The following is an 18563-nucleotide window of genomic DNA, read 5'->3' as shown; positions in this document are numbered from 1 at the left end:
TGTTTTCTGATGTAACTAATGTATAAACATAATCAAATGCAGCATGAGGATTCTTCACATGCGATACGTTTTTCTTATATACGGTAGATACACAATGGATGTGAAGAGTTAAAAAAAAAACTCACTCTCACCCCGAGTTTCCAATGGGTGTCAATATGTAGCGTTTAAGGACCCCTTGTAAACACATGTTTGTTTTCTGTGTTAAACAAAAAGTCAACGTTGATTTTGACCTCTTTAAAGATTAACTTTTGTGCCTTTATTGGAGAGAAAGGACAGTGGATTGAGTCAGAAATCAGGGAGAGAGAGAGAGAGAAAGAGCGGGGAAAGAGCCACAAGTTGGATATGATCCCTGGCCGCCCACTTGGAGGACTAAAGCCTCCGTACATGGGGAGCACACACTAACCACTGTTCCACCGGCCCCACCAGAATTTGACCTCTTTAAAAGGCACAGATGACATAAATGACTGATTGTTTGTACTTTTCTCTTTTTTAAATGCATTGGCTGTGTAACACGATTTGTTACATTTTAAAATGTGGATTTGAATGTATTGAAGCCAAACCATATGTTTCCTAAAACTCACCACGTAGACTTGGTCGTCAAAGCAAATCAAAACTGATGGATCCCAAAAGTCATCCAGTGTTACGACTCTTCCTCATAGTAAGTTGTCAAATGTGAAAGCTTAACTTTGAAAATGAAACTGGATGTTACTCACTGATTCCTGCTAACTTGGACATCACATTTTTGTCGCTAACTTTACTTCAGAACCAACTGACTTACGCTGAGCTTCATTTGTTTGCAGGTCAATGCATTTTTTTTTTTTTTAATGTAGATGACAGCAACATTAATTAGAAATGTATTTGACAATGTAGCTCGAGTGTTGTGTAGTCGACAGTAACAAACAAATAATCCATGTTTCATTAAAAACAGTCTCTCTACCACCCGCTTCCAGCCTGGTACATATCACACCTCGCTGGAGAAAGATGGTGGTGTAAGCTCGGCAAAGACAGTTATTTTCTTACTCACTTACTCATACACTTCCCCACTAATTACCCATCAGCCCCCTTTTCTACAGAGCACACTGAGCGGACACCCTTCACTGCACTTATTCTAAGATAAAATACTGAACTGTATTCATGGAGGACTGTTTCGCTGTTGATGTGTCCTAGTTTGTTTATATGGCCATCACATACTGTAGATCTGTGATTTTAACATGATAAGGTTAAGGAAAGTACTCCAATAACTTTCCAGTGTGTGTGTGTGTGTGTGTGTGTGTGTGTGTGTGTGTGTGTGTGTGTGTCCTCATCAGCAGTGTTAAATATCAGCCACAAGTGACTGTTTGAAGTCACGCTGGTGAGTGGGAGGTTTCTCTCTGCATCATCGCTATAACAGGAGAAAGTAGGAGGTTCTCTGCTTCTCACCTCCAACTATGCCGACTCATATCTGCTAAGATGCCAGGATGCTTTTCTCGTACGCACTCTTCAGTACACTTACCTATTAATTATTCAAGAAGACAGTTGTGGATATTTAATGTGGTTGTTGTTGGCTCTTTATTCTGCTCTGTTTTCAAACCCTTTATTATGCTCCTTCATGCTCTATCTTGTATTGTGCACTCTTCCAGGTCTCTTTTTTTTACACATACTTTTTCTTTTTCACATAAAAGCGAGGAACTTTGGTTGTGTGTTTATGCAGCCAAAAAGTCAACAGGAAAGTGTGTGTACATTGGCGTCCGCGCTTCCTTTTTCATGCTTCAGGTGATTTTACAGTGTTGAGCAGCGAGAACAGAGAACAGGATCCCCCTGTACTCTCATCCCTCTGTGTCTGCATTATTAATTGTCTGAGGTACTAACCATAGCTGTTTGGACCCTGCAGGCACCCAGCACTCAGTAACTAAAATTAAAAGCAGCGATTGCATCCCATTGAAAGACATAATGACTCTCTTTAATATTACATTCTGCTCCCACAAAAGAGACTGTGTAGACTTAATTGAACTGTAAGAGAAACAAAGCAAAAAATGTCTTCACTAGAGACTAAAGAGAAGCTTAGCATCTTTAATAGCCGCTTTTTTATATGCTCTATGTGTGTGTGTGTGTGTGTGTGTGTGTGTGTGTGTGTGTGTGTGTGTGTGTGTGTGTGTGTGTGTGTGTGTGTGTGTGTGTGTGTGTGTGTGTGTGTGTGTGTGCATGTGGGGGTTAGTCCATCCTCAAGTGTCCACAGCCAAGATTCATGCCTCACACTGTGGCTGGTAGTGGAGGGGGATTGGTCAATGTAACATAAATGGGGGAGGAACACATTCATCAAGGTGGCAGAGATTTGAGACCAGGAGAAGCCCATCCAATCACCGGCTGAGAATAAAGGGGGGAGAGGCATAAAAGTCCGTTACAGCAAGGTCATTTGAAAAAAAGAAGCTGATAAGAAGAAAGGATCAAATCTCCAGTAGGGGCGAGGCCCTCTCTTCTTCATGTCTCTCCCCATTAACTAAAGCCCTCGCCGACTCTCACCGGCACTGCCACGCCTCAGCTGTCTGATACAATGAGCGGAGGGTAAAAAAAAAAAAAAGAACAGAATAAAGAGAAGAAGACTCCTCTGCTGTGCTTTTACAGCTTTTTTGGTCATCAAACTTTATAGACCTGACTGTCATTTTTTTTTCTAACCTTTCTTTTTTTCCCTTCGTTTTTTCATACCTGAAATGTTCTGTTTTTATTGAATTTTATGGCAGACTTCTAACAAACTCAAGCTTGGTTACTATGTGTCTGCACCCTCCCGTCTCTGCTGTCACACAGGCGTCTGATTTGTGGCTTCACACGGCCGTCTCCTTCTCCGGCTGCTTTTTGTATTGGAGCATCGGCAGCTGTACTGCTCTTAGCACTGCAGTATGGATTTAGTCAGTTTGTGGTTTTACCACAGTCACTGTCTGCTGTCCGCACACACTCACACACACACCTACACATACACGCGCACACAAAGCCCTACGAATAAACACACACAGTCAATTGTACAGCAGGTTTACTATGTCACACTGGGGGCTGCTGTGTAATTGGGTGAATCTGCTCTCCAGCACGCTACAGAGATAGCCCTTTAAAATTTCACTTCACTTCTGGGAGTGTAAACAAACCATGGGATTACTCGGGGTGTGAATCCACATTCTTCCATTTTTACCGCTCTCCCGCTCTGTCATTTTTTTTCCCTCTTTCTTTTCATGGGCCACCTTTTTTTTGAGAGTTTGGGGGGTAGTTAGGTGTTCTATGTTTGTGCATCTGGATGTCTCCTTTTGTTGTGTGACTGTCAGCATGTTAACAAGTGCATGAGTGTGTACCTGTCTCTGCATGCGTGTGTGTGTGTGTGTGTGTGTGTGTGTGTGTGTGTGTGTGTGTGTGCACTCCGTAGGCGTGTGTATTTTAGCATGTCTGTCATGCGGACATTTATGTGGCGACATGCAGCTTTCTGTCTGTGTGTTCTCGGTGATGGATTACTTGTCAGACGGCGGCGTAGCACCGCTCTCACCGGCTGACGAGGACATTGAGTCACCACTCACGTAGTGCGTTTTTGACATTCCTCAGGGAAAACGCTTTAACCCTTTCCTCTCCAGGACTGCTGTCAGTGTATTACTTAGGAGATGCTGTGCTGAAGCAAAAATAAAAAGAGGCGTTTGGGTCTCTTGATTCAGCTGTGTCGGAGGTGGGGACGGTCTGTCTCTGCTGGGGTTATAGGTCACATAATGACTACTCCAACTGTCACTAAGCCGCGTTGCTTATTTTTTACTATTATTGTGTATTGAGTTTGCCTCTGCAGTCTGTTGGAATGGATAGTAATTGACTGAGAACATCTCCTTGTTCTGCTGCAGCCTGGGGGAGTCGTTACTGAGGTGGGAGAGGCAACGCTTCCCTCCAACTCTGTCTTTTTTTTTTTTTTTTTTCCTCTGCGACGTCATCCTCTGTGCTGCTCGTTGCTTCCAGAATATGGAAATAGCACACTTGAATGTTCCCACCGGCACCTGAAGAAAATTTACTTTTTCAGTTAAAGCTGAAAAACACCACAGAGTGATAAAAAAAACTATTTTTTTTTTGAGTGTTCTTTAAAGCATTTAAGTTAAAGTGGGTATTCCATTATTACAATGCATTTTTAATGCAGTTTATACCTAATCACATACTTTACATACATTATTAGGTCATACTGTTTCATGTCAGATATTGCGTTGTCTATTCTCATCATGTTAGTGATCTGACACAAGCGCTTTCCACAATAACATTAAAAATGATATTTTATAATTAACTATAATTTATCTGCAATAACTCTTTTTCAGGGCCTAAAGCTAATCTCAAGCCAACCTTTAATTGAACTGACTTATATGACTGCAAAAATATCTTCATCCTCTTTCTGATCATCGGGTGTGTTGGAACCTGTGTGATCGGTGTCATCTTGTCTATTTTTTTTCAGACGTCTTCTGTTCTTTTTAAATTTCATTTTACTGATGTGGCTTCATGGTTTGCAGAAGGATTAAGTACTGAGAACATTTGCAGCTAGCTTTCTGTGAGAAGCCTGAACAGAATACTCAAATCAGAGAGTTTAAATCTCCTGTGAGGAGATTATTACTGGTTTTAAAACTGACTGGAATTCATACTGATGCCTCTTTAAGGCATACAGAAGCCAACCAGACCTTCAGGAAAACGTTGATTTTCTCTATATAGTTATTTTTAATGTCCAAAACAGCTTGCACGGGGTAGGTGTGAGACCAAGGGATTAACAGCCTTTACATTTTCCAAGGCATACAATCACAGTTATGATACATTTAACTCTTAATCAGAGCATGATGATATTTATTTTGTTAATAATACTTCAACATATACAGGACAAAGTCATCTGAAATGATTATATGTGCTCCCATGTTTGACACAAACGGAAAGTTCCTCAGAGGAGCTTCTAGTTAAGAGGACATGGTACTTTTGTGACATTTTGTCAGTGTTGTTGTACTTGAAATCAGTCTTAGTGTCATTATCACTCTTTGAAGGTCTCTGTCTTGTCTTGGAATCAAAACCATTTTCACTCGATCTTGTTTCGGACTCCCGAGTTTAAATCGAGACCGGTCAAGACCACAACTGGAAGGCGATTTTTTACAACATATAAAATAAGTCATTTGTAATTTAATTTTACACGTCCACAACCGTCCCAGTTTTACGATCTAAGTGAGTAACACGCCTGCTGCACAAGATGATGATTTTTCAGAGACATTTATGGTCACGGTCTTGTCTCGTTCTCGACCTGTGTTAGGTGGGGGTTGTTGCTGCTGTATAAATTCAATGATGAAATCGCTAAACAGATGGATTATAACGCAGTTTAATCGGCCGAGGTCAGACAGTTACAACAGAACACAAATTGTTAACAATCACGAACCGACAAAGTGCTGACAAAGTTTCTATGTTGACAGACTTGCTTATATTCTGCTATAAGGTACATCCTACAGAGTCTTGGCTACTTTGGTACATCTCTATAAGGCAAGAAAGAAGACATCTGCTTACATTTCATTCTTAGCAAACCTTTGCTTACAACAGACAGTTGGCTCCAAACCAAATATAACTCTGCTGCTATGAGATATTTTACATAGATATGGTTACAGAGAAGAGTTACTCTTAGATGGTAGACAGATTTAAATGGTTCATTCACAAAGTTACCAAAATGCATGAATTCATGAAAATTTGTACTATCAACCTGCCTTGGTCTTGGTCTTGACTCGGTCTTAATCCCAAAATGTCTTGGCCCAAGTAAGTGTGGTCTTGACTACAACACTACATTTTGTCACATAGATCTATTTATATTAATGATCTTATCCTTGTTGTATATTTTATATGATGAACAGTATGGTTGGCTTTCCAACAGAAACAAACACTTTGGAGTTGTGTACTGGTGGCCTCTCAGCTGGAACAACACCAGTCTACACGCTCTGGTAAAGACATTTTGACAGTTATTCATTTTCAATATTAAGTTATAACTCTGATCTCTGGTAAACCAATCTCAGGAACGCTGCATAAAAAATTAACCACAAGTTGAACTCCCTGCTCACTTTAGCATTATGCTGAGACTTCTACTTTTTTCCCCTTTTTTTAATTGAGGACGCATAATTCACATTAAACACCCCTGCCCCTGTGGCAGAGTTCTCAAATTAAGCAACATTTTGTTCATTTAGCCATGATAAAGTTGTTCATTAGACAATAGACTTTGCCTTATTCTTTGTTATTACCTTGCCATTGTAAATGCCTTGGGAGCAATTAAACATGTGAAGTGCCCAATTTTCCGTCCTCGACTCCCAGGCCTGAACTCTATCTGGATGTTGCACACATTTTCTATGAACTAATTAAAGTGAATCAATGACACAACCCTTTAAAATGGCAGCATATGTCACGGCCATCAGTGGGGAACAAAGGACCCTCTTAATTATTTTGTTCCCGTCGTTGCTGTAAACGGCTCGTCAAGGCGGCAGACTCTGTAGCTGAATCCTTGAAACATGAATGTCAGACCCACACAAACAAGCGCGCTAACACACACATACTGTTGCAAACACTGTTTTCCTGTGACAGCTCCCTCTCTGTCTTATAAAAGTGTAGTAATTGTTCTACAACAATGACAATGTAAGTGCTTAAGTGTGACGGTCCTCTTCCTCTTCAGAAACCCAGCGTCCCTTATCCATCATTGGCTCTTGGGAGCCATTTTTTCAAGGATCCTGACAACCATGTCTTATGTTCAGGATATTTTCCTCTTGTTGTTAGCCCTTCTCTAACCCTGTTGTATTTGGCCTACCTTATTTTGAAAAGTGTGTTACCACCTGTAATAAACATACATCTCTGCCTTTTTTCCGGCCTCCTCATGGTGTTTCCTAATTCATTTGTTCCTCCGCTGCGTTCTGCAGGCCCTGCTGAAACAAGCAGTCTGGCATGAGTATGCATTAGTCCTGTTATCCTGTTATAAAGACTGATGTGCTCAGGGAAAGTATGTTTTCTCCTGCTTGCACTTATTTACCGTGAAATACTTAAATCCTCCTGATAAAGCTACAAAACAAAAAAGAAAAAACCTTTTGTAGAGCCTGTACATCAGGGGACGGTTGGTGGAAATGGAGACAAATGGAAACGGTGCAAGGTCTGCTTTGGCAAATGACAAAAAGTTCACTCATGCCAGTTGTTTATGAGCATGCTTATTTGTTTGAGGGTTTCCCTTAATGCCCATCTGCAGCGTTGCCATAAACACCCCATCTGCAGCCCAGGAATCTGAAACTGGCTTTGACTACAGTCAGAAAAAATCAACTGGCGACACTCCAAGTATGTCATCTTCTCCTCTGAGAGAATATACAGCCGGGGATGGATGGATGGATGAAAGGATGCCTCGACACGCTTGTTTTCTCCACCTCGTTACAAGCGTTTTTTGTGTTATCAAGAGCTTTGGCCTGCTACACTACAGCACAGCCACACTTTGTATTTGACAATACTCTGCCTCACAGAGCTAATCGCCTCCTAATTCTTGCATCAGACCTCATCCGTGCACATGCATTTCAATCAAAAACACTCGCTAACTTGTCCAGAAAGAGTGCTGTTGGCTCTGCCTGGAGAGATGGCCTTGTCAGTCTGATCATGAGCTATATTATCCTCTCTGGCCACAGACAGGAGAGGGAGAGAGCCACACCGGTGTCTATGTGATCATGATCAATACATAATCACTTTCCTGTCACCGCCGTGGCGCTATCAGGGGACTGTCCAGCTCCGCAGACCAGCCATTTCAGAAGAGAGAGAGAGAAAAAAAAAAGGGTTTGGCACACCATCTCTCTGACCTACAAAAGTGTGAGTGGTGGAGGGTGGCTAAGTGAAAGGCTGGACTCATTTAAACAGTCATTGCCATGGGAGGCATTATTACATTTTTCACCATTACATTAGTTTGCAATCCATTGCTGTATGAGTGACAGTTGTGATGGCTGAACAGACGGACTGAAGGCTGTCCTGATCTAAACGACAGCTACAGGAAGCAAACAAGAAAAAAACCAAAAACATTTCATGACATGAATCTGGCCAATGATTGTACAGTATTCTGAAGTTTGCAATTTCCAAATAATAGACTTCCTTTTACTTGATTCTATGACAGAAGAACTGTCAAGAGCATGCAAAAAGAGACCAATCAGCTGTGTAGATTTTCCCAATATACAATTAACCAAAGTGAATGAAACATTTGAATGCTAGTTACATTCCTAACAGCCTTTTTGCAACAGTTTCTCAAAATAAGGAGGGGGGTTGATACATTGAGTATACGGAGCTGAGAAGGGCTCACAGTATTTCTGAAACCTACAGACATTTAGAAATGTTGTTATGTATGTTAGGGAGAAAAAAGAGCTATATAATCCCATAGCGTCTAACACATGGGTGCAGCATAATGGCACATTTTACACAAGCTGCACAGTCTAGATTGCATGCGTGTTTTGTATTGAGCAATTTGTGGTCTGAAGTAAATGCTACATGGATTGTGATGTGACCTTGCTAACTGCGTTCGACAGCTGTAGAGCCTAAGGGTTGAGTGAGCAAGGCAAAGCCAATCTTAACATTAAAGCAGTTAAAGTAATGATGTCACTTTCTGTCTAAACTCTCATTCTTCTGTCTCTATGGAAAAAATGATGATGCTGAAGCTAACGCTCCATTTACAAAATACAATCTGCACCACTATAGCACGATGCTGTAAGAGATTAAAATCTTAACCATTTTAAACAAAGTTGTTTGAAATTAGAAGCATGCCCCTGTGAGTTCGTTACTGATGCGATCGTAACTCATCTGTAATTCTACACTAACTGTGTTCTGAAAGTATCTTTTTTTTTCCAGCTGAAAAAACGACTTACCTCATCTTTGTCAGATATAAAGTGAGACATGCCTCTTGCTTGCTTACCAAAGGTGTAGAAATAACAGAAATATAAAGTAAACAATGGTATTAGATCATTAAAAAAAAAACATAATTTGGACAAAATAAGTATAACTTTGAGAAAAGCTCCGTTCAAAGGCAAGACTTTCAGATATAACATTTTTTTTTTAATTCTGATTTTACACAAACTTTTACTGAAACGTTTTGATGTAACTGATTGTACTTTATAGCTTCTTGCTTTGAGCAGTGTGTGAGGACTAAGTGTTAATATGTTTTGTAGAACGAGATAAACTAACCCTAAGTGTAAAGGCATTGACTAACGTAGCAATCTTAGTTTATTTTTTGTGAGAGAGCAGCATGTAACTTTTCAAGCTGTTAGTGTTAGCGGTTGGTTGTTACATAAAGCACCGGACCCTCGGAACAGCTGCAAGGATTTTCCCTGACAACCAACTCTTTAAAGACAACGTTGTTAGAGCTAATATTTATTTCACCTGTACCTCAGAGCTGCAATAAAACCTCTAAAAACACTGTGCTGTATGTGCACTACTGCCGCTCTTCCCTCATATTTCCCCGTGTTTCTGCCTCTCTCTTTCAACCCCCGCAGTGTAAAGCCAGTCAGACATAAACAGTATTGTTTTACCCGGGTAGGGCTCACAGCAGGGCACTGTTAGCCCTGTGCCTCATGCAGCCCACAGCTCTCCCCATGCCTCAGTGATATCCCTCCTCCATGGCTCAGTGCCTGCATACATATGAATGCCCCCTGTCTTCTAGCCTTCATGCCTCTGAGTCGGTCCAAGGCGAGCCGAGCTGAGATGTTTCACAGCTGCCATGCTTGTTCTGATGGAAGGATACGGTGGAGAAGTCTAGCAACCCGAGCCACAGTAAATGAACTATAATGACACATTTATTTTATTTTTTTGGAATGATTATAGGTATGATGGTACTCGAGCTGAAAGAGCCTCCCTGTGGTGTGCTTTGCTTAGTTGAACTATGCATGCTGAGGGGGAATTCTGGGAAATAGAAGAAGAAAAAGCTGCTCATGTTCGTGTTAGATCAGCTGGAAAATACAACCTCTGTGCATATCAACATTGTACTCAAGAGTCAATGCAGGGTTTGCACTTTGCAGAAAATCTCAAAGTATGTTGTATCTTTTTGTAAAGTATTTTAATGTTTCACTTTAAGGAGCACATCACACGGTGTTTCACTTTTTGAATCTTGGGACGGGGATGCCTTAAAGTTTATCAATTTCCATACTTTGTCATATGTAATAGTTTTTTCTGGATGTCTCAACTTTGGTGTTTTAGTCTTAGAAATTATGAGTTCTGGCTTGTAAAAAAAAATCTATATGTGCAGCTACAGCTGCTCCCAGTTTTTCAGTTTAATTTTCTGATTCATTTCCTTTCCTTCCTGCTGTGTACATTTAGTGTCTGCAAATGAGCATCTTGTGATGACTCAAAGCTACATCGTTATGACCTTCCACTGTCTGATTATTCTTGCAATACATCCAAGGAAATAAGCAGCCTATAGAAATTAAACTGCCTTTTGGGATAATGCGTTACAGAAATAAGCTGCAGTGTCCTTCCACAGCGTGTGTGTGTGTGTGTGTGTGTGTGTGTGTGTGTGTGTGTGTGTGTGTGTGTGTGTGTGTGTGTGTGTGTGTGTGTGTGTGTGTGTGTGTGTGTGTGTGTGTGTGTGTGTGTGTGTGTGTCACATCGGGCTGCATCCACCAATTTATCCCCCTCTCTGGTTCAAGGAAGATTCCTATTGATTTGCTATCACTGAGCCAGAGTACAGAGTAAATAGGAAGTGGGTGCCCTATTATTTCTGTCAGTTGATAAAATAGAAAGGCTAGACCCCCATGTCTTTATTCCGGGACCCCTTCAGAAACCACAGGCCCTCAACCAAGAAAAAACAACAGCTGTAAACGGGTCATAAATGCCTTGTGGACAGTAATGGAATCCTATGGAAATGCTGTGTGTTTAAATTATTAGTATGGTATTAAATCCTCTGAACTTCAGGATGTGATTAATGAGATTACACTTAGCGTGGGAAAACAACCATAAATGCAGGCTGTATTTTCATGCATGCTTAATGCGTGTCACTCTGTGGGCTACTGCCCAAACCAACAGAGCTTCCCGGGAAAAAGGTTATACGCAATCGTTTAGTGTCTGGGCATCTGCTCGACAGCGAGAGTAAAGTGACACTAATCCATTTAGACGGGAAATAGCATGATTGCACATCTCTAATAGGTCCGACCAAGAACGCTGTGTTAGTTTCACTCAGGTTAAAAGAGGTAGATTGCACAGGACATTGGTGGCATCACCAGTAAACATTTTCCATTTCCCCGTCGCAGGATTTGTCATACCTAATTCTCCCTGCATGGTATCTGTTTTTAGCAACCATTCAGCCGTTTCATCCCTGGAAGTTTATAGGTGTTGTGTTGCTATTATTGTAATCGCCACAATGCTACAGGCTTCAAATAAAAAGCCAGAGACAATATTCCTCCTAAAATCCAGTTTCTTCAGCGCCCCATTGCCCGGCCTGACTGCTGCATCTATTTCTGCAGCGTCCCTGAAAAATTTCTGCGCATTATCAAGGGGAAGGACGAGCTAATCTGCACTGATTTGAAACAGGACCAAAACACTGGCTTTCCTAATCCCCCATTTTTTTTATTTTTTATCAGGGGTGGTGAGGAGTATTTTGCCCCAGTGGGAGGGAAAGAAAGAAGGAGCTATTTCATGCTTCAGCGGTTCCACTGTTTTTATGAAAATCCCCCCCCACCCTTCAATTCCCCCACTTCAATCCATAGTTTAACTGAATTTATAAAGTCTCTTTGCAACAGTCAGACACCTTTTAGGAGTACGAACGTACTTTTCATAATTAAGGGTGTGTAGATGGCTGCCTCCTCTCTGTGAAGCCGTAGTAATTTAACTTTAAGGCAGATAAGACTCTGTATCTCCAGAAAGAGAAGGTGCAATTTCCTTAGCTGTCTCTCATTTTTGTTCATTTGACAACTGGCAAACACCTATGGCACACAGGACGGGAGTCGCTTCTCAGCGTGACTGCACGAGCGCGCCAATTTGGATTATTGTGCACATCTTTCCGATATAATTCATATAATTATGTGTTCTTACATACTGTCAACCAATTTATTTGATAATTCACTCACCTAGCTATGTTTGTGGGACATTTCCACATAATGCCAGGCCTTCAGGTAGAGCTGTGCATAGTGCACATGGATAACATGAGGAGTCATGATGTGTAGATACCAAAAATATGAGATATACAACCCCACACACACACACACACACACACACACACACACACACACACACACACACACACACACACACACACACACACACACACACACACACACACACACACACAGTGCTTATGGTGGGTGCAGTCAATGCAGAGATATACAGTGTTAATAGCAACTGAAATGGAATATCAGTCTCACAATTTAGTTTGCATAAATTTAGAGTATAGGTATAACTTGAGTGGCAGTTCAGTAAATTCAAGGAGAGAAAACTCACACTCTATCAGCAGCCGACATCAACTTTATAACATGCAGTTTTCTTTGTTTTTTTTTGCCGGTGCTATCGCAGCGAGCAGAAACACAGAAAGAAAGTGAGCTCATTGATCTGCTGTGATCTAAGCACTGCAAAAGGCACGGGGTGTAACAAGCACTATGGAATTTACAAGGTAAGCTTTGGCAACACAACAGCGTGGGTCATCATAAGACGATGAATTACTCGAACACCTCGGTCCCAGAGGAGCACTTGAGGCTCTCTCGCTGTGAAATAATTGGGTTGCAACAGTGAAACTGCTTCTCCAGTTAGAGTGCAAAGGTGGCTTTTGCTTTGTTTTGCTGTTACAAGACCACAGACACGGCAGCGACTATTAATCAATGGCTGACACGTGTACCCGACGTCAGAAAAGACAAGGAAAAGCTCCAAAGCAAGGATCTGAAGAAAGGTGCAGATCATTATGAAAGACCCTTTATTTTCTGCAGTGGTTATACTACAATAGTTTTCTTTGAAGATAAAATATTTGTCTCCAAAGTTTGTTTAGATACATTTTTTCTGTAAAAAGCATCATAAGTCACCCCCTGGGCTGCACACATATCAGTAAACAAGTTCTTTGTAAATCACAAATTCTTACTTTTTAAACCCCAGTGCAATTCAATAAATCTATATTTTAGTGCTTGGTCTATTCTTCTTTTTTTCTATGTTTCATGTGTGAATTACTGTAATATTATAAATGAGTTAATAATGAGGCATTGCTTTGAAAACATTAGGCCGGACAAACTGGGATTATAATGCCCATTCATACAAAATCGTATGAACTTTGACTGTGTGTATTCATCAACATTTAAGCCGGGCAGCACGCCCATTAACTTCCCAATATGGTAAAAGGGGCGTGACATTTCCGAGAACCGTGCTGAGCGACTGACAAATTACGGCAGAGCCGACAGGCCGACCAATCAGATCAGACTTGGCACACGTGAGGACTCTGAATGTGGGCACTTCAGAGCCTTAGAGAGAGAGTCAGAAGCGAGCCGGTGCATGGAGCGGCAGTTCATGAAAACAGACACTTTTTTAAAACTTTAGCTATTGTGAACATACTTTAGTAGGTACATAGATTAAATATATGAACCCCAAAAAGGGCAGAATATGGGCTCTTTAAAACATGATTGAATCAAGTTATGGTCATAACCATAGCTGATGCTCACTACAAGCCCCTTTCCTCTGCAGTGGACAGACTGAGGTCTCCGTGGCAGGACCTGAGCCGTCTGCGACCAGGGACATCGCTCTTTGATGTCAGAACACCTCTAAACATCTTCCACAGAGACAATTACCATACCATCTGTAGCTTCCTGTCAGCATGTCAGCCTCTCTTTTCTTTTTCTTTCTCACACACACATACGCTCACACTGAGGACTGTTAAGATGCTAGGTCACTGTGAATTAAAAGGGATGAGTTTAATTGCGGGAATAGTCTCTTTATATTCAGTTTTTCAGTGCATTCTCCCCCGCTGATGCGGTATAATAGAGCTGTGAATGGTGGACTGAATTGTGGCTTCTTTTTTAGCGATTTGCCTTGAGCGTTTAGCTTTGAGTCTGCATTTGCATGAGAGTCCTTGCACAGGTTTTCTGTAAACTCTTCATAGTGCTGGTTTAATAAAGAGCCTCATTGTTTGTGTGAAGGTAAGGGCTAATTACTTCAGTGTTAAAGGAATGAAGATATTCGTTAAGCAGTACAAGAATACAAACATGTATTCATGCTAACTACCAGCTTCACTGAAGACATCCAACTTTTAATTGGACAAACTCCTGACACGATGAAAAGGTGTTTTTTTCTTCGTAAGTGATGATGTTTGCTCTTAATGAAAAGGCTCAAGACGTTTTGGATCATCTTCTGACCTTCATCAGAGTGCTGTTAGACAACACAGCACACCTTTTTGTAGCCCACATTAGCGCTCTTAGAGACTAATAGCTGTTAAAAGCATGTAAAGGTTTGCTATGGTTAAATGAGTGTGAGACACATCCATCACTGCCATGTTGATATGCACACTGGCTAACGTAACATGACGATTGTTAGCTTTACAAGGAGCTAAATGCTAATCAAAGCTGACATGTCTGGTTTGGCCTGTTAGTCCAAACAACAATTATACAGTATTTGATCTGAAGTCATTTCACATATACGTCAAGTAATTGACACTTTGACGGCAGAACTGTTGGACACACAACTGGAAGAAGAATTAAGGGCATGTGGGGAGGGTAGTGGTAAATAAAGATCAAATCTATTGGTTGGTACACAGGCTGGTTGAAATACAGGACAGAAAAGAGCAAAACTATATTTCGTTATTATTTTTGATTTGGGGATGTTCCATAATTTTGGGTAGAGAAAGAATATCGAAATGTCCAATCCCACTCCAAATATTTGAAATGTTAAACAGCACATCATCTAAATATCTGAATGGACTTGGTGAATGGTGAATGGACTTGAGCTTGTATGGCGCTCTCCTTGTCTTCTGACTACTCAAAACACTTTTAATACCACAAGTCACACCTACACATTCGCACAGTGATGGCAGAGGTTGCCGTGCAAAGTGTCCATCAGTATTAACTCATCCTTTCATAAACATTCACACGCCACCGAAGAAGCAAAAGGAGCAATTTAGGGTCAAGAGTCTTGCCCAAGCACACTTTTTAACTACGGCATGTGATGCAGCTGGGGATCGAACCCCTGACCTACCGCTTGAGAAACAGCCAAGAATACCAACGACCAACAGCCGCTGCTTCTTAGTAATAGAAGGTCTCTTAGTATTTGTGTTTTATTTACATTAGTTGTACCCATTTGAGAAACAGCATTTTACTTTCAAAAATGAGGCCTTGCAATTTGTTTTTCAACCCCATCTCCAAAAGAGGTTGGGACGTTCGAAATTAAAAAAAATGTATTATTGATTATAAGAAGAATACAAATATTAATTATAACTTTAATTATAAAAAAACACTTTAACACACAAATAATGAAGCTAAAATAGTAAATAAAGCTGGACCAGTCATGTTTTAGGAACCACTTGTAGGGCCCTGCTGGAGGATCTCAGTCAGCAGTCAGGCTCATAGGGAGTCAACTTATCACAGATGTAGGGTGGGACCTTAACGGTTTAAGGCTTTAAAAACAAGCAACACAATCTTAAAATCAATTCTCAAACTCACAGGTAGCCAGTGAAGGGAAAGCAAGGACAGGTGTAATGTGGTCACTTGTCTTGGTACTCGTTTAAAGCCTGACAGCAGCGTTGAGAATGATGGCAGCCTTTGGATGTCACGCCCGCTCATGCCAGAATAAAGGGCATTACAATAGTCGAGTCCGGAAGAAATGAATGCATGCATGACTTTGTCTAAGTCGCCAGGAGAAAGGAATGAGCTGATTGTGCTTAGTTGGCTCAGTGGAGTAAAGCAGGACTGCATTCCTTTGGGTCACCATGACATATCAATGTCATGAAACTGAGATATTTTTAATGTTTTAATGTAATGTGGCCATTTTGAATTTGATGCAAGGAACAAATAAAAAATAAAAAACTTGGGACAGAAGAAAGAAAAGACTGGAAAGTTGTGAAATGTTTACTAAAAGACATGATGGCATTTTAGACCAACAACAGTGATAACTTTTCAGGTTAACTGGCAACAGGTTAGTAGCATGTTAGGGTGTAAAAGAGCATCACAGAGAGGCTGAGTCGTTCTGAGGTGTACCTGTATGGAGGGGTTTACCTCTGATCAAGTCTGCAATGAAGACTACTGTAGTGCAACACTTTGAGAATAATGTTTTTTCAACATGAAATTGCAAAGAATCTGGGGATTTCATCGTCTATATCATTAAAGGATGTCACAGCTTATTGAGGAAACTGAGTTGTATATCAAAGGGAGGTTCCATTCCCATTCATATTTATTGAAAATATCATACTGTCCAGAAAGTTAAGCACAAGGTTCAGCTGCCCTACATCTCAATCATTCTCTTTCTGTTCCTTATTACTAAAGTAAAAATGTGCCGGTTAAATCCGCTCCTGTCCTCAACACTGCTGATCCTTCGGAGTAAAACTATTGGTATGCTTTACAAGTTTCAAGCACGTCTGACACAGATGAGACAGGAGACAAATCAACCCCACAGTGAGCTGAATCGTCTCATCCTGATTGGCTCGGCACTTCCGAATCTCAGTTCACAGCGACGTAGAGATGATTGCCTATAGAGTTACAATTCATAACTTTGCCCGTCTGCCCTGCAGGTACCCCTGTTACCCGGGTAACAGCCACTGATGCTGATGATCCTGTGTACGGGAACAGCGCTAAACTCGTCTACAGCATACTGGAGGGACAACCGTATTTCTCCATAGACTCCAACTCAGGTAAGTGCTGTTATGTGGTTGCTGGTGTTTTTGAATTGAAAGCTTTATTGCACAGACATTGTGAGGGCTTGTGTTATTTTCTCCCATCTTTAATGTGATAAGAAGACAGAGCAGACACTGAAGGTCATTTTGAGCCTGAGAAACACATTGAATTAACATACACTACAGCAACCATCCAATGTATTATGCTTAATAAAGAATACTAAATGCTGCACACAGAAATACAGAGATCCAATGTGATCACTACGATTTTAAAAAACACAAAGGAAGGACACCTCTGATGACAGGAAAAGCTCTTTATGCTCTTACTCATTGTTTTCCTGTCAAAGCCGGGCGAAGATCGCTGAGAGGTCGAAGCGGTGCTTCATTAAATTTAATGGGAGCTATTAATATAGCGCGCAAATCCTTTGTCTGACTCTAACCAATGGAGAGCTTAATGTATTCCAAAATGTAATGAATGAGCGCCACGCCCATAATGGGACAAAAAGGAGAGAAATAGGCTTTACAGTGAGTCAGTGATTAGATCTAAGGATTACTCCAGTACAGTCTTTTTCTTAAAGACAAGATGAGGTACATCAGGCCAGAACCTTTCAGTATTCAAACATCCGTCTCTTGTTCATTACCTCCTTCGATGTAGATAAATGAGCTTAAAAAGTCACCCCAGGTCAAGCAGGTAAGTATGTCAGAAGGTGTCAAAAGTTCACACATTCTTTGGTGAAGTAGTAACAAAAAATAATTGCGTATAAACAACATTTTGGTAAGAAAAAAAAAACTGTTCTGTTTCTACTTCTTATGAAAGTAAAATGGAAAAGGACATTCCTCCAGTGAATGTTTTTCTTTTTTTTTTGTCGTGGTTGAATGTAAAAACTAACACCAAATGAATTGAATGGAACCAAAGGCCTTTTGGATAGCAGCAAACACTCATTCATCTATTGAACCTATAGTCTGCCTTAAATGACCGAAAAACAGCACAAACCTGTTCTAATATTTAGATGAGTGTTGTGTTTTTCTCGACACGGACATGTCAGACTGTGAAATCCAAACATGAGATGAAACATCAACAAGACATCCATATCCTGATTACATGAATATGCATGAAGGCTCCGCTGTATGTCGACAGTCGCTCCTCTTAGCTGGTGTTTAGGATGGAAGGTTCTACATCTGTATCTGTTATATATTGTGAATTAGTTCATGTACAGCACAGCTACATTTACAGCTTAATGTTAATTGGTTTATGAGCGTTTGTGCTGCAAATACTGTGGATTTAATAAAACATTTAAAAAAGTGGAAGTTACCAAGTGGTTAGGGCACGGGCACCATGTTCAGAGGCTGTAGTCCTTGAAGTGGGTGGTCTGGGTTCCAATCTGACCTGTGGCTCCTTTCCCTGCATGACATTCCCCACTCTCTCTGTGCCTGATTTCGGCTTCTTCCACGGTCCTGCCTCTACAATAAAGGCAAAATCTATCAAACTTTATTTATATAGCACCTTTCAGACTAATTAAATTGCAGTTCAAAGTGCTTTACAAGAGTGCAGAAAAGTTATTGATGAAAAAGTAGTTTATAAAATCATTGAGAGACTAATGCACACCAATAAGAATTAAAAAAATACATATAGAAAAAATAAAAAATAAAATACAACACATAAAAGAAACAAGATATTAAAATTAACACATAGGAGGAGAATATTTAAAATTGTAGTAGGATAAAAAAGACAATACAATAATGTTAAGATTTGAATTTATAGAAAGCACTATATAAAAGCCAGACTGAA

At 40.6% G+C, this 18563-nt stretch overlaps 1 protein-coding gene across 2 annotated transcripts in view; it reads left to right on the top strand.

The window, feature by feature from the left end:
- cdh8 (cadherin 8) overlaps nucleotides 1-18563 on the top strand; it is a 115405-nt gene that overhangs the window by 55161 nt on the left and 41681 nt on the right. For both annotated transcript variants that reach the window (XM_020653600.3, XM_020653601.3), the window contains exon 4: nucleotides 16673-16792. In XM_020653600.3, coding sequence (XP_020509256.1) covers nucleotides 16673-16792 — 120 coding nt within the window. The remainder of the gene's footprint in view (nucleotides 1-16672; nucleotides 16793-18563) is intronic.

The sequence above is a fragment of the Labrus bergylta genome, chromosome 3, assembly GCF_963930695.1.
Source record: "Labrus bergylta chromosome 3, fLabBer1.1, whole genome shotgun sequence".
NCBI lineage: Eukaryota > Metazoa > Chordata > Actinopteri > Labriformes > Labridae > Labrus > Labrus bergylta.
The sequence above is the reverse complement of the archived record's forward strand: the minus strand, read 5'-3'. Positions and strand labels throughout refer to the sequence as shown.